The sequence below is a fragment of the Harpegnathos saltator genome, unplaced genomic scaffold (genome assembly GCF_003227715.2).
Source record: "Harpegnathos saltator strain DR-91 unplaced genomic scaffold, Hsal_v8.6 scaffold33, whole genome shotgun sequence".
NCBI lineage: Eukaryota > Metazoa > Arthropoda > Insecta > Hymenoptera > Formicidae > Harpegnathos > Harpegnathos saltator.
The window spans coordinates 1,645,086-1,660,397 of NW_020230128.1; the positions used below are offsets into that span (position 1 = coordinate 1,645,086).

Genomic DNA, 15,312 nt, shown 5'->3' on the forward strand with positions numbered 1-15,312 from the left:
AGAGAGAGAGAGAGAGAGAGCCGCGCGACACAGCCCGTGTGCAAAATCTTCGTGAACGAAAGCGGACGCGACGCGGCAAAAAGAGATCACCGGGCGGAATATGGCGCGTGAGATTGTACGATTGTTTCGGCGCGAGTGAGTTCCAAACGCGTTTTACGAGGCGCGCCAACTGCGACTCGACCGTTAATGTCTTGTAAAGTACGTAAAGTACCGCCGCCGCTCCCGCGGCACGTTAGGAAATACAGAACGAGGTCGCGCTCGAGGAGGAAGTTTGTTCCCTAATAATGGCTTCCGAACAAGATCTCGACGTGGAGTTTTCCGCTGTAATTGCAGTGTCCCCGTCGCCGCCGAGGTGGCAACAGGGAGGGGCGGGGGGGAGAGCTAATAACAACACGAGGTTCGATCGTTGCGAACACGCGGCGGATCGTAATTGCGCGTGTAACGTGAACGACGACGAGTCTGTTAAGCGACGGCATGCGAAAAGAGAGTGCAACCTACCGTTTCCCGTCGCTATGATGTTACCCAACTGCCAAAACTTGCTGAGAGTCTTGCCGCCCTCCTCCGGCGTAACCGAGCCTGATGCGCCGGCTTCCGGTTGTGTCGTTACCATCTGCAAGCACATATTTCAGCGAAATAAGCAAGCCGTCTCACGGCACGATGAAGTATACGCGTATTTATCCTGAGACAAATCCTGGAATTAACGTGGGATTAATTACACATAAGTTAATTAATTAGCCAGTGGTGTGCGAGCATTTCGTGAGCATGTGCTAACTCGTTGTGTACACTTTACATCAGCGGCTACCGCCGATTTTCGCACGTAGGGCTGAAACTTGTCGCAGTGAACACTAAAGGGGGAGATCTACGGTAGAAGCCGTCCTCAGTCGTTAGGTTGTAAGAAACAATTGGCTAATGATAATTTATTGTTCTTGGACCGCAAGGGGAATAATCGACATTGGTCAATTTTTTCTACGACTGTACGATTTCTACAGCGTACATCTCGTTTAATCGTTAAGTTAGATTTCACGCTAATCGTTTCGTCCATGCGTGCGTGTTCGCACCGTAATTACATGTTCTCGTATCAAAAACGTTTTGCCCCGCTCACTTGTCGGCTTTGAAAAACGTCACGTTGAATGCAAACTGCCGAGATCGTCTGCCTACGATAAATTCTTCGTCGGCGCATGAATAATTACAAGTACCTCGTGCGCGGCACGAGCGAGCTCTCCGGGAAAATACGACCGACCGAAATAAGAGCGAAAACAAGGGACACGAGTTTGCGAAGCAACTGGCCGAATGTTAATAGCAACAGTAGCGGCGGAGAACGGCACGCATATCTAAATGTGTCTACGTGAGATCCGACCGACATATTAATTAGTTAATGTTCGACCTGCGTAATACCAGCCGCGCGCATCGCGGCGACGTTCTCGAACTCCGTTGTCGTGATCGCACGATGACAAATGAAACCGCTCACAGTCTACGAGGAGGTCACGAGAAGTTGAAATACTTTCCGCCGTGCGAGCGAAAACTCGCTAAAATTGAAGGTAAACACGCGACACTTCGGGTTACGTTTCATTAGAGCGCTTCATTGCGTTACTTCGCAAGAATTATCGCCATGGGGCTCGACTCCGAGCCCCGGAGACTCGGAGATTTTAATCAAGAGCCGCCGCTGCGGTCTGCCTACATTCAACATCGGAGTGGCAAGATTTCTCTCGACAAGGGCGAGGAGTAGAAAAAAGCGAGGGAGGATCTACGCGCGAATTCTTTTATGCAAAACGCGCGGGGAGTGAGTTAGCGACGCTGGCTGGTCGCTGGTGTTCTGGCGTTTCGGCAATTTCATTTCTCAAAACTCTCTCCCGGCGATTTTATCACGCCGCGCATACTGGGAGCAATTTTCGCGGTTGTTTGGAAATTCGCTGTAAAATTCGGAGCGGCCAATTAGCCCGCCGAACCGACAATTCTCCCGGCGAGGATGCAACGCAGCGCCACGCCGCGCCGCGCCGCGCCGCGGTATATATCTAGCTGCGCGCAAAATTTAATAAACCGAGCAGCAGAAAATGCAATAAATTCTTATATGTTTAACATCGTTCGGGCGGACGATCGATTACGCTCTGTTTTCCTTCAGGAGAACCGAGGAGAAAGAGTTCCACGGTTCCCGCGTTTTACGCTGAGAGAGACTCCTACCCGACTAGAAATTTATCCCACGGTCCTGATCAGGTTAACCTCATTTGGACATCAGGTCCCAATAAGGTAAGTAATACTATCGGGTCCTAGTAAGTCATGTGACGCAGCGTGGATATCAGGACCTTAGTAAGGATTTATAGTCAGGTTCTTATTGAGTTACCTTATGAAATCCTTATTACGTTTTTTTTGTTCTCAAATTATGGCTCCTGATTACTCGCCACGACTATATTGGATGATGATATTAGAAATACGAAGTGACACGCTGAGAATTCTTTCATGTCATTTCCAAATAAAAAGATATTTGCATGACATAATATTTTACCATCGCTTGAGCATATTTGTAAAATGTTTCGGAAAAGAAACATAAAATGAATATCATAAGATCGTAAAGTATCACAAAGTGACAAGACATAAAGTAGTGTTAAAGAGAAAAGTTGCATGTCACGTTAATTTTACAACTATTTATTAACTACTAAAAAAAGGATAGTTTCTGTAGCATTTTAAAAATATATTCAAGTGATCCGAAGTGTTTTTTCAACAATGCAGACATCTTTATACTTGCAAATGACACCCACAAATTTTTTTTGTTAAAACTTGATAATGCAAATCATCATTAGGTATAATGAATAAGATTAACTGAATTATATTATATCATACACTAGGTTGATACACTAAGGTCCTAATGTGGACCTAATCATTATAACCTTATAAAGGTCTTGCTTACTCATTTGTCGTTAGAACATTATAAGGACTGACTTACTTAGGATTACCTTTCGTTCACCCTATTAGCTCCTTATCAATGTTAGGTGAACCTGATCAAAATTTCTAGTCGGGTAGGTGTATCGCGGAGCGCAACCGAAGATATGGAACTGTAAAATTCAATTTTCCTCCCTCTCCCTCTTCCTTCTCCCTTCCCCTCGCCACCGCGCACCGTGAAAACAAAAAGGAGCAATTTCCGACCCGCGCACCGCGACTCCCCCGCGAAGCACCAGCCAGTCAAAATTGCGAATTTTCCCCGGACTTCGATCGCCGCGGTGACCTTTGACACATAGAGGGCGACGATAAATATCCTTGCAGATACAAGCGAGTCCGTACGAAAGCCAATCTCGTAATCGAGATGTAAATTGCGCCACATCTGGTCGATTGCCAATTCCTCTGCCTTCTCCTCCCCTTCGCTCTCTTCCTTTGGCTCCCGATCGTACTTCACTCTTACCCCACGTGCATAGCCCTCCCTCCCCCCTGCCCCGCGAACAGCTGCTGTACTATTCGGCACGTCGAGAGCTCGACATAATGCGCGACTCCGCGTGCTGGAGCCGTTCCAGTCGGTCGGAAACAGCCGGCGGACGCCCTCGTGATTTGATCCTGCGAGCGCGCGCGCTCGCTGATGGAATGTAGCTGCATGTACACATTGGGAATATTAAATGCATGACGACTCGCGGTCTCTCCGACCTTCCTTCCTTCCTTCCTTCCTTCCTTCCTCCCTTCCTGCCTGCCTGCCTGCCTGCCTGCCTGCCTGCCTGGCATCATTTCACAGATCAGCGCGGCCCTTGCATATGGAGGACCTCTCGTCGTTCCTTGCGCTCCGTCCTTGCGGCGTGCATGTAAGTCGTCGCGCTATATAGCTGTCGTATTTCCCGACGTTGCATATGCATGCTTCATCTGTACATATACGGCAAATATCTCGTCGCCCGTGGTAACTAATAGCGCAGCGACCAAATCACACGCTTCTCCGAGGAGAGGGAGAGGGGGGGTCGCTTTTGCGATTCCGCGCGATAACTCGAAGAGGTACGCATCTCCGCTCGCGAACGCGAGGGGAATCCACCGGCGGATATGATTCGTAATTAGCGTGATGAATATTTCAATCTTGGATGTGTGTTTGCCGATAAATATCTCCCTATTGTGGTAATATCAAATTTGCTCGCGCGCTCTTGGCGTATTCCGGAGATATACGCGCGCGCGTTCGCCGTGATTGATATATATGAATTGCAAATCTTGCGCGCAGGGATATTGCACGCTGCGATGCGTGTTCATCGGCTGTTCCAGCTGATATCGCTCTTGGCTCTTGGCGATGGTATTCTCCGGGAAAGCCGAGAGCCGTCAGAATTCTGCCTCCGGGAAGTAACGGCGAGTTTGTCCAACATCTAATGGTCGCTTCGGACTTGTCACTGCAAATCGCGATGACAAATAGAAAAAGTGGAATACTCGCGAAGAGACGTTTCAACAGAGCTGAAAGCTGCACCCCCTCCCCCCCCCCCCGCCCATCAGAGATCTATAAATCAACTTTTCCCTTGAAATGAAACAAACAGCGCATAACGTTGCAAATTGAATTTCAGTCGAGCGATAATAAAACTCTTTCACCAAAATCAAACAAATAAATAATATAACAAGGACGAGCAGAAGTTCCTTCCGAATTCTCTTGCGAATCGTTGAAGATTGTTCACAGCCGCAGGTAGAGTCTCACCGTTGTGAATCTCAATTCGCAGTCGTATCGAGAGCGAATAAATTGCAAAGAGAGAAAGAGAGAGAGAGAGAGAGAGAGAGTTACATCGGCGTGTTCGCTTTACGTCGCTCACCGCCGCATCTCTAATTAATCCGCGATCATGCGCGCACCGGCGCTGAAACTCGCTCGTCTCAACATTTACACACTCGACGCTGCTGGCTGTCGAACAACCGTCGCCATTACCGATAACACGTGTCGCATTAGTAAACGTTATGACACGGGTAAACCGGTGGCCGAGTTCGATTGTCGTTGCAGCGCGCTGGCGGCTGCAGTCGTCGTCGGCAGCTGGCTGAATTTAATCGGCGACGATATCTCCGTATTTTACATCGTCCGCAGCGCCGGCCGGGAAACAGAACGCGAAGGTGCGAGCTGCCGTAAATTGCAACAATCGTCCGACTGCGAACATTATCGCCCCCGTTTGTGACAAATAATCGCGAAATATCCGGAGACGACCGGATTTCTCCTTGGATGGTCTCGCGCATTTGCGCCTGCACGGAACATTTCTCACCGACGCGATAACCCTTCTTTATGCGCGTTTCTAGAAATTCATTTCCGTCCTCTAACAGGGTGTCTACTCGAGACGTGGAAAAAGATTCTGCGAGATCTCCTGGGCTTCCCGCGGCCGCTTCCGCTCAAATTTCCAGGCTGATGCGGGCCGCGTCTTTATACGTAGACTCAACATGAATTTATCTATTGTGAGCCTCTCTCTCTCTCTCTCTCTCTCTCTCTCTCTCTCTCTCTCTCTCTCTCTCTCTCTTTCTCTCTTGCGCACGCGCACCATTTCCCGCCCGGAGAAATATAATTATAGAGAAAAGAATTGGCTTTCGAGAGTCGCTCAGACATTATAGATTCGATGACATAGTAAGAAGAGGCGGGAAATTTTCGCACGAAGAGAGCTGACGCTCTTCCGCGCAAACGTAAAATTCGCCGCCGTCGCTCTGAAATCTCGCGAAAATTGACTTACAGATATTTTAATTTGGCGCGAAACACACGTCGGAACTTTGGATCAACGCTAGGACGCGGTGCGCGCTCGTGAGAATAACGTGTATCGCTTCTGAACGCTTTCCGACGTGCGGTCGAATGCAGCGCGCGGCTAAATGTAATCTAAATGGATGACTCGCACAATCCGCACACACGTACGTGTGTATAACGCGGGATTTACGACGTCGCGGCTGAAGTCTAATCGCGTGATAAATGAAAATGGCGGTGCGCCCGTGTTTGCCTAGACACTCGCGGGAACTGTCGCGCTCGCGTCCGGCCGACTTATCGGCCGCGCCACAGCCGTGATAGATAACCGTATTACGACGAGAGCGCGCGCAAGGAAAATCCGCGACGGGCAAAAGCGAGCGAAATGGCGAATGAAGATGGCCGCGCGAGTTGTCCCGGCGGGAATTAAATCTCGCGACGGCGCGGCGCGGCGCGGCGTGGCCGACCAGCGCGTTCAAACTGCAGTTAATTAAGCATTCATTTCGCACACGAAAATCGCGCCAGCGGTGGCCGCGCTCGTTGGCAAATAAGAACGAGCGCACGTTTCGCCGGAGGTGCTCTTTATTTACCGTTGCCAGCTCGCGCGTCAATTGGGAAATTACTTGCAGCCGGTTGCAAGTTATTTACATCTCGACGCGACAAATCGAAGGTCTGTTCAATGTGGAGTAGGTGTGCAAGGAAATCGTGTACGTGTCGACTCGTCACGTGAACTAAATCCTTTCCATGCGACGCACGGACGACGTTTTCAGGGCGGTTTCCTCCGGTAAAAATTTCATAAACGTCTAACAGCTGTATCCGCTTGCTTGCCTGTCGTTTTACAACGTGCAGATGAAACAAAGTCGGCGTAAAAAGCGCGTCGATACGAGATACGAGCGGCGTTACGACGCGACACGGCGCGGTTTTTTTTTTTACGACTCGCGTCGATAAGATCGGAATACGGGGGTTATAAAGGCGCGATAAGACAGAAGATAACCGTGAGATAAATGATAAGGGGCCATAAACGAGTCTAATACGCGGCATTTCCCGCGTCGCGGTGATCGATCGAGTGACGGATGACGCTCGACTCGACCGGGAAAGCGAGTCCACATACGCGCGACGCGCGACGGGCTGCCCTTGTGCGATTTATCGGAAATCTTTCCGACGTATATTCAAAGAGCACGACCACCAAATGGCTTCCTCCGCTCCAATAAGACGTCCGGAAAATGCCACGACTCGTCGAGAATGCGCGAGTACTTTCTACGGGGCGCTTTTCTTCGGAGCGAGCGTATAAGGGGAAAAAAGGAAGTCGCGTCGCTCTCAGTTCGGAACTTCGAGTCGTCGTCGATTTATCCGCCTAATTTCTCTCCGCTTCTTCCCTCCCACACCCCGCGTCTCTCCCTAGGTCTCTCTCTTTCTCTGGGGATATTTTTGACAGTGAAACTGGGTTGACTGCTTGCTTTTTCAAAATCACTAATTGTATAAGACCAGGAACGGTGCCATTTGCTTTAATTGTTACAAAGGTTTTGGCACAAATGAGCAAAGTTCTCGAGACCGTAATCGTAAAAGTTTGTGTTTTCTCTCTCGCTCCTCTCCCCCCCTCTCTCTCTCTCTCTCTCTCTCTCGCTTCTCTGGTCAACGCAAAGCTTCCGTCGCTATTTTTATGCAAAGTCCGCCATTAAAAATGCTCCGCCGCGTATAATAGCGCAATGTTTCCTAACTTGGAGTTTCCTAAACGGGCATTTTTCTCGGCAATGCGGCTCCGCTGCCGACGGAGCCGAGTTACTGACCGGCGCGGTAGGTTGAAATACCGTTTGTTTAAAGCGATAACCGTGATAAGTAATGCAGCCGTGAGCGGTGTTTTATCGCGAGCGTTAAACAGTAATACTCGCTGCTGCTGAGTAATATTTTAGCAGCGTAAGCGTCGCGCGGCTGATCAAAAAATCATGTGCCGCTTGTGTCCGTCGACGATGGTCTATCGAGAAACGCGAGAGGATGGCCGGAGAGGAAAATTCGCAAAGACTGCAGGAGTTGAGCGCACAGTTTGCGGAACATTAATCCGGGGTGCATTACTTGCGAATAAATGTCGCGTCGTAAATCTTCCGCAACTTCTCCGCCCGGAAGGCTTTATTTACACCGCCGAAGTCATTATAATTCGCAACAACGCGCGAATACGTGGCAGGCATGAAAACCAAGTAATACAAACAGAGAGAGAGAGAGAGAGAGAGAGAGTGAGAGAACGAGGAGGAAAAGAATATTTTAACTCCGACGATTAATAAAAGTTTGGCATATACGCTCGCAAGGTTCATACGGAACATTATCATAAATAATGCGCCTCACGCGAGTCGCGTTAGTTACTGTCTCGAGGTTCGCGCCCCTCATTTCCTTCCATTTTTCAAAGCCGTCATTAAGGTACAAAGGGCGCGAAGTGAGACAGGGAAGCGGAAACGCGATATTGATGGCTGCGAAATTACGTTGCCGGGACTCGCACGCGCCTGACGATTCGTTCCGCGCCGGAGGTGGCGGCCGTCGTGCGCCGGCATCAACGAGGAAACAACTTTCTGTGCGCACGCACACGCGAAGACTAACTCTGTGTGAATCTAATTAAATCGATAAATTAATTAGCAGCCGAACGAATCGCGGCGACAAAGGTAGCGGCTAACACGCGTTAATAACGCGAGCAGTCGCGCGTCACGTCGTCGGCGCGGCCCGGCTTTTAAGCTCGCTTTGACACCTGTCGACTTTATGGCGGCAACGGGAGCCTCGTAAAGCTGCGACCTGATCGTTACCTCGCTTACCCGTGCTAGTGAACTTTCGAGCATGTCCGACGGCGAAGCGCGATCCTGTCGCCGCGATCTTTCGATTTGCTTCGCAATAATAATCCGAGTCTCTCAAATGTCAACACGCCCGGTTGCGCGCAAATGTTGAATTCGCGAGGCTACTACGAGGTTCGTGTCGATTTCGCACGTGCACCCCGCGGAAAAGAAGCGAAGCTCTGCATAGGCGTAGGACGCCCGAAGGGCGAGGCGAGGGGGTGAAACGTAAGTTCTTCTGTAGCTGTGAGCCGATCGTGTTTCTTTCAAGCTTTTTCTCTCCTACGCGAAAAGTCGCTCCGCGATCGCCGACGAGATGATCTTCCCCGTCGGCCGACCGAAATCGGCCGACTAATTTTCTATTTCCTCACCTCGAACGCGCTTTCAAGAGGAAATCGATCCGGGGAATCAAGGGCAATCGACAATGTCGTCGTGTCCTCCGCGGCTGAAAAGGACAGCTCGCGTCGGTAAACTCGCGTCGTCACGCCGAGCTCGTTTCATCGCGCGATCGTTTCTCTCGTCTTCCACCTTTCGCAAATTTCAGCGAGAAGCAGTCAATGCCGCCGTATGTATGGCCGCGGACACTGGCGTGTCTTCGCCAGTGCGAGTCTGATTTATTCATCGATGCGGGATCGCCTGATAAAATTTCGCGCTCCGCTCCTTATATTTCCGCGGCGAAGCGCAACGCGACGACACGCCTCATCCCCGCGGTCGTCTTTCACGACGGACTGAAAGCCCATATAGCTCCTGCGGAGATCCGCAGAGAAACACGTAGCGCGGGTAATTGCATCTCCGGTGAATCAAGGAAAAGGTCAGCTGCCTGGTTACCGCACGACGTAATAGAAAATAAGCGTTAATGAAATTGCTCGTCGAATTCGAGCCGCGAAGGCCGGGCGGGGAAACGGGTGACGAGTGCGTTCTAGAAAATCCCCGCGCAATAGCGATCTCGACGGGGATACGAGCCGGCTGATAGTTCGGAGTGCGCGATAGTCCCCCCTGGAGATAGACACCCTGGAGTATAAGAGGGAATTGCAAATGGCGCGTAAAAGATTTTTCCCGGCGTCGCGTCTTGATCCCGCCGCGCTGCGTTCCGGCGAGAGAATGTAATTCCGGAAGATCATTCCGGAAAGTCTCCTAAATTAACCTCTTCCGTGGCACGGACGCACCGGTGCGTCCAGATCAGACTTTCGTGTTGTATTGAATTTTAAGTGTAATAACTATTGTTGTAGAATTTTTATCAAGTATCTTTTGGGTCGCTGATTACGAACTTGGTTTTTTATAATTTGTTAATAGAAAAAAAACACTATAATCAAATTAAAATGTCGGAAAATTGTAAATTTTTTTTTCACACACGGGATGTGTGAGAGTGAGAAAGGGTGAGAGGGAGAAACTGAGAAGAGACCGCGGCGTCCGACGGAGGGATCGGCGTCGTTTGAACAGGACAGCGGCGTCATCAATGTATTTCGCGCGACGTTCGGCGTCGTTTGATCGCAGCGCCTAAAGGAATCCGAGTGTCCGGTAGTACCAAAAAACAGAGGATGTACGACGAAGAGCGAGCAGCGAACGAGTCAGTTCGCAGCGAGCAGCAAGAGCGTTAAGAGCGATTTTATATAAAAATCGTTAATTTAGTGACTTGAGAAATGACCAATTACTTCTATTTATAATATTAAGCATTTCTAAACATTTTAGTCGCTATATTCGATCCGCCATTTTGAATTTTGACCTCAAATTCGGCTTCAGCGACCAGAAGAACTGAATTATACAAATTATTGAAAAAATCCGCCCCGTCATTTTTTTGGGGCGGTTTCAGTGCATTTTACTGAATTTTGCTCTGCCGCGAAAGGGGTTAAGAATGCCGGCGATTTAAAGGTCGAGTAACGACATCGATCCGAAGCACGTCGGTTCGAACTGACTGGCACTCGGACGAGTATCACCGCAAGCGCGTTGAGACGCCGATTCGTGTAACGACGCGAATTATGTAACGTCGACAGGTGCTTGAGCTGCGATAAGCGCGCGAAGATATCAATTTATTAATTCTCACAAGTATAACAATAACAACGCGAGAAATGCTCGGCAAAACTGTCGCTGTTATTACGTATCAATATTTTTATTCTCTCCGCGAAAATATCTATCGTGCTGCACAAACTGTCGCTTTCCTCCGCGAGTGTGAAGCAACGATAAATCGAATGAGAAGGATCGCTTCCTCCAGTTTCGCGGTCTCACCATTTCGAAAACGATCAGGGAGGATAAAGTCGCGATATGTCGCGTATACGCGCTCGCGCACGCAAGAGTAAACGGCGAGGAAGTCGGAAATGACTGGTCGCTGTTGAAGGCGACGGCGAGCTTGAGAACGAGGAAACGCCGGGCGTCACGAGAACGCGACATTCGCGAGAATAAATTGGTGAGCGCGCTTCCATTCGGAGACACCTTATCGGGCGTGCTTATCATTTCCGGACTGCCGTCGCCCGCGCGTACGGTGCCTTTTCCACACAATTTCCACCTCGCGTATTTCTACTTGACTTGAGCGTAGAACGGAGAGCGGAAAAGTCGCGAAAAATCCGACCTTCGCCTCTCGACGCCGGCCGGCGAGGAAGCGCGCGCGTCAGCGGAAAATTTCGCTGGAGCTGCTTGCGTCACCGGCTTCCGCGCGTTTGCGAGCGCGCATCGCGCGAAACGTCCGCGACTTTTTTCCCAAGGCGACCGGACCGGACCGCCTCTCCTCTATCGCGTCCTTCCGCGCTGCTGACGCCCGCGCTGGAAATGACAGTCCGCGGCCTCCTCGGGATTCGTTAGCGCCGATAGCGTCGAGCTTTATAGAGAAAGTTTGTTAATAAAAGTTTGCTTACGGCGGATTCGCCGGCGATCTGCGCCGGCGAGAAGATTTAGTGGCTCCGTCGGGAAGGGGAGGCGGGTGCAAGAGCGTGGGAAAAGTTGCGGTCTCGCGCGAGAACGCGGATAAAGGCGCGAGGGCGCGACGCGCTTTTAACAAGATTACGTGCCGCCTCGGCGCTGATATACGCGACTTTGCGACGTCGCTCGAGAATTTCGGCGCGGAATCAGCCGCGAACGCGGTTAGAGAGAAGCGCGGGGTAACAAACGACTGCGCGACAGAGTCGTTCTCCGTTAGCGCGAGAATATTCACGGAGCGTACTGTGGAGGGCAGGAAACGGGAGGGGGGGGGCAACGAGAGATACCTTCAGCGGCTCCGAAAAAGCCCGGACGAGAGACATCTCGCTTCATCCGCGATTTTTCCGCAGCGTCCGCGCGACTTGCTCCGGGCGCGTCGCGAGCGGAAAGCGCGCCGAATAAAACATGCCGGCCGCAGCTCGCCCATTTCGCCGGAGCTCGTCGTTCGCATTATTCGCGATGTAGTACATGTGGCGCGGAAAATATTAAAATAATATTTTCGTTGTCGAGAGATCGCAGCGCGCGCGCGCACGCATGCACGCACGTATCGCGGAAAATATCACCTCCGCCACGGTCCACGGAAGGAATATCGAGTTCTCTCTCCCGGGTGCTTTCGCGTTTCGCGTTCGTCGCGCATTAACGATCGATCTCTCAACCCGGCTGAAAAGGGAATGCCTCGCCTCTCGTGCACACGCCGCGCCGTGTATTCTCGCGCGCGCTGTTATAAATATTAACTCGCAGCATCAACCGACGGGATGCGGGTGTGTGCGGGATGTGCGCCCTGCGGTTTCGCGCCGATGTGATTTCCAGCGGCGCCACGACCACGCGCGATGAACGGAACGCGACGCTGCTCGAGAAGAATCCGCCGGCGGCGACGTGAAAGATGAATCGCCATATCGCGATCGATCTTTACAAGGCTGTTGCCGAATATTGAGACCATCGGGGAACAAATAAATAAACGGGCGCCGTGGGTTCGATAAATTTCGAAACGACCGTCCGAATAGATGTTGGCGTGGCATCTCTCTCTCTCTCTCTCTCTCTCTCTCTCTCTCTCTCTCTCTCTCTCTCTCTCTCTCTCTCTCTCTCTCTCTCTCTCTCTCTCTCTCTCTCTCCCGGTTGGAGCATCCAGCCGCTCTTACTCGCGCGACGAAAATGAAAAAGGACGAAGAGGAGCGCGATCGTAAAAAAGTGGAAACGCCAACGCGCGACGCTCCTCGATATTTCTAAAAATGGAATACGAACAAATCGAATTCTTCTCTCCCGCTTCTCCTCGCTCTCCCCCTCTCCCCTTCTCTGCATTTTTTTCTACCGGACGACAAACTCGTTTGGAACGAGAGCAATTCGTACGGAATAGAAAAACTCGTTGTTTACGTAGAAAGTATATGTCTTATACGAATAAAAAATTTCTCTATTATAAGCCGGAAACAAAGAGCGCGCGCGCAACGTTGCGGCGAAACATTCGCGCGTTTCTTGCACACCGTGAGTAATAACGTTCGGACGAGAAAGCCGCTGCGAATTCTCCGTGAAGCCCGGAAATGGTCTAGCGCGAACGTTGGGCTGCAAAAAGAAGCGCTAGAGACGAAATTATTACGGTAGGGGAAGCGTTTCGCCGGCGGTGCCGCCTCTCGCCCGATGCATAATACCGAGGAATGCGCGCGAGCGAGACAGACAGACGGGCGGACGGAGGGAAGAAACGGTCGAAAGAAGAGGTGGACAAGCGGGACGGCGAAGACGGCTGTTTTTTTTTTTCAGGGAGAAAGGAAAGGAACAAATTGGGAAGCCGATGTGCAGCGTAATTGTCTCGCGGAGCGATTAAAATTCTGGCAAAATTGAAGGATCGTCGCGCGAGAGCAGAAACGAAACGGATTCATCATGCCGGATATTCGTCTCTGTCCTCTTATTGATGTAAATAAGAGGGATAAAAGCGAGAAGGGAGGAAACGCGCGGCGGAGATGATACCGCCCGGACGTTCCAAAGCTGCCGTAACACCGAGAGCATCGAAGGAGGCAAAGAGGAACCGGCGTATAAACATTTCCAGCGTTGCTGGTTACGAAGAACCGTGCAAAAGCTTTCATCTCGACGTGCCCGAGCCGCCTTTGGAAAAGCGCGGTACAAAGAGATTTTCCACCCTGAAGAGAGAAAAAGGCAGAAAGGAGCGGGGGGGGGGAGAAGGGGAGGAGGGCACAGCCACATACATATACACGCACGTTGATACAAAGAAATGCCGACTACGCGCGATTAAGTTTACGTGCAAAAAGGCTCAAGGACGCGTCGTGATCCGTGTGTCACGACGTACACGTGTCGCGAGAGCATGTCAGGTTCTTATCTTTCTCCAGCACTTTTACAACGAAATCTTACAAGTGAACCTCGGGGAACGTCAAACGCCGATTTGTTTCCAATTTTTTATAGTTATTTTTTATGTCAAAATATGAAGAAATCCGTTATCATTTTTAGCTTAAATTAATCTTTTCAATTTTTTCGAAATTTTTCAAGTTTTGCACAAGTATACTATTTTATATTTAAAACAATATTTCTTAAAAATATATATATCTGATTTGTTGAAACTTGCACACACAGATCGCCGATTATCAATCAGAATCATTTTGTAAAATTCAAAATGGCGGATCTAATATGGCTGACGTCATTGTTGTAAAAGTGTTTAGTTTTGTGCTACATTCGACGTTGGGTAATCTTTCGGCTCACTATCCAGCAAACAAGCTGTGGGTTCATTTTAACGTCAAAATCTGGCAAAAAATGAACAAGAAATCGAACAAAGAACTTCAGAAACTTCGAAGAAATTGAAAAAATTAATTTAAGCTAAAAATGATGACAGATTTCTTTATATTTTGACATTAAAAATAACTAGAAAAAGTTGGAGACAAATCGGCGTCTGACGTTCCCCGAGGTTGTTAGGAGCGAGCTTATTTTTCAACGATAAATTGAATTAATCTCTTTCGCGACGGACATTCACAGAGCGCGCTGATAAAAGTCTCTTGAGAAATCATATTAATTTATTAATATAATGACGAGGGGAGAGTGAGGAAGAGGGAGAGGAAAAGAGAGAGAGGCGTCACGTCTTATTCTGTCTGCCAGGTCGCGAAAGTGCGCGGGGAAAATCGCAGAATCTAACGTCAATCTAACGAAACCGTCGTTCGACGTCACGTCCAACATCGATCGCGAAACTTGCAATCGCGCCGGCGCCAGATGACATTTTTCGGTTCAAAATTCTCTAGAAACCTGAATTTCCAACCGATCATCGACACCAACGGATGAGGTTGATCCTGAATAAATTCCAAAGAGATCTGTCTAGCCGAAATTTTGAAAAAATTGTCTGTTCAGAATTCATGGGTTTCGGGTTTGTCTTAAAAATTTCGAGGCTCGAACTTAATGTTTTATAGCTGAATATTCAACGTCGAGTATTATTAGGATCTCGAGCTATGGCTGGATTGGGTTCTTGGACTATTTGGGACTCTTAATACGTATATACGGCTTCACGCATCCACGAGCTAGAAAGTCCTCGGTTTGATAGATTCTTAGGTTGATGGTCTTAAGTACTCAAAATCCCTCGCTTTTGTGCTTAACGGGTCTGTATTTGATGTTTTTGTATTTTGGGCATATGAGTTTTGAGTTAATGGGTTTCTGCTTCAAGATCGATAAATCTCGAGGTGTCTGTTGATTGGTTTCATAGTTTCAATCCGCTGAATACGCTATTAGATAGAAATAAGTGTCGAATAATGAGTATTTCACGAGTTTCTCGCGTTTAATTTTTTCGATAATTTTTTCTCTCTTGGGGCTAGTAATTGGAGAACAAAATTTTTTTTTTTAATTTTGGCAAGACAGATCTCATCGGAATTTATTCCGAGGACCTCACCTCATCCATTGGTCATCGCCGGTGATCATCGATGATCGGTTGGAAATTCAAGTCTCTAGAGAATTTTGAACCAAAGAATA

General features: G+C 49.3%; 1 protein-coding gene across 7 annotated transcripts in view; it reads right to left on the minus strand.

Moving 5' to 3' along the window:
- Positions 1 to 15,312, minus strand: part of Fife (regulating synaptic membrane exocytosis protein fife) — a 174,872-nt gene that overhangs the window by 108,284 nt on the left and 51,276 nt on the right. For all 7 annotated transcript variants that reach the window (XM_025300137.1, XM_025300134.1, XM_011143115.3 and 4 more), the window contains one exon: positions 499 to 610. In XM_025300137.1, the coding sequence (XP_025155922.1) occupies positions 499 to 610 (112 nt within the window). The remainder of the gene's footprint in view (positions 1 to 498; positions 611 to 15,312) is intronic.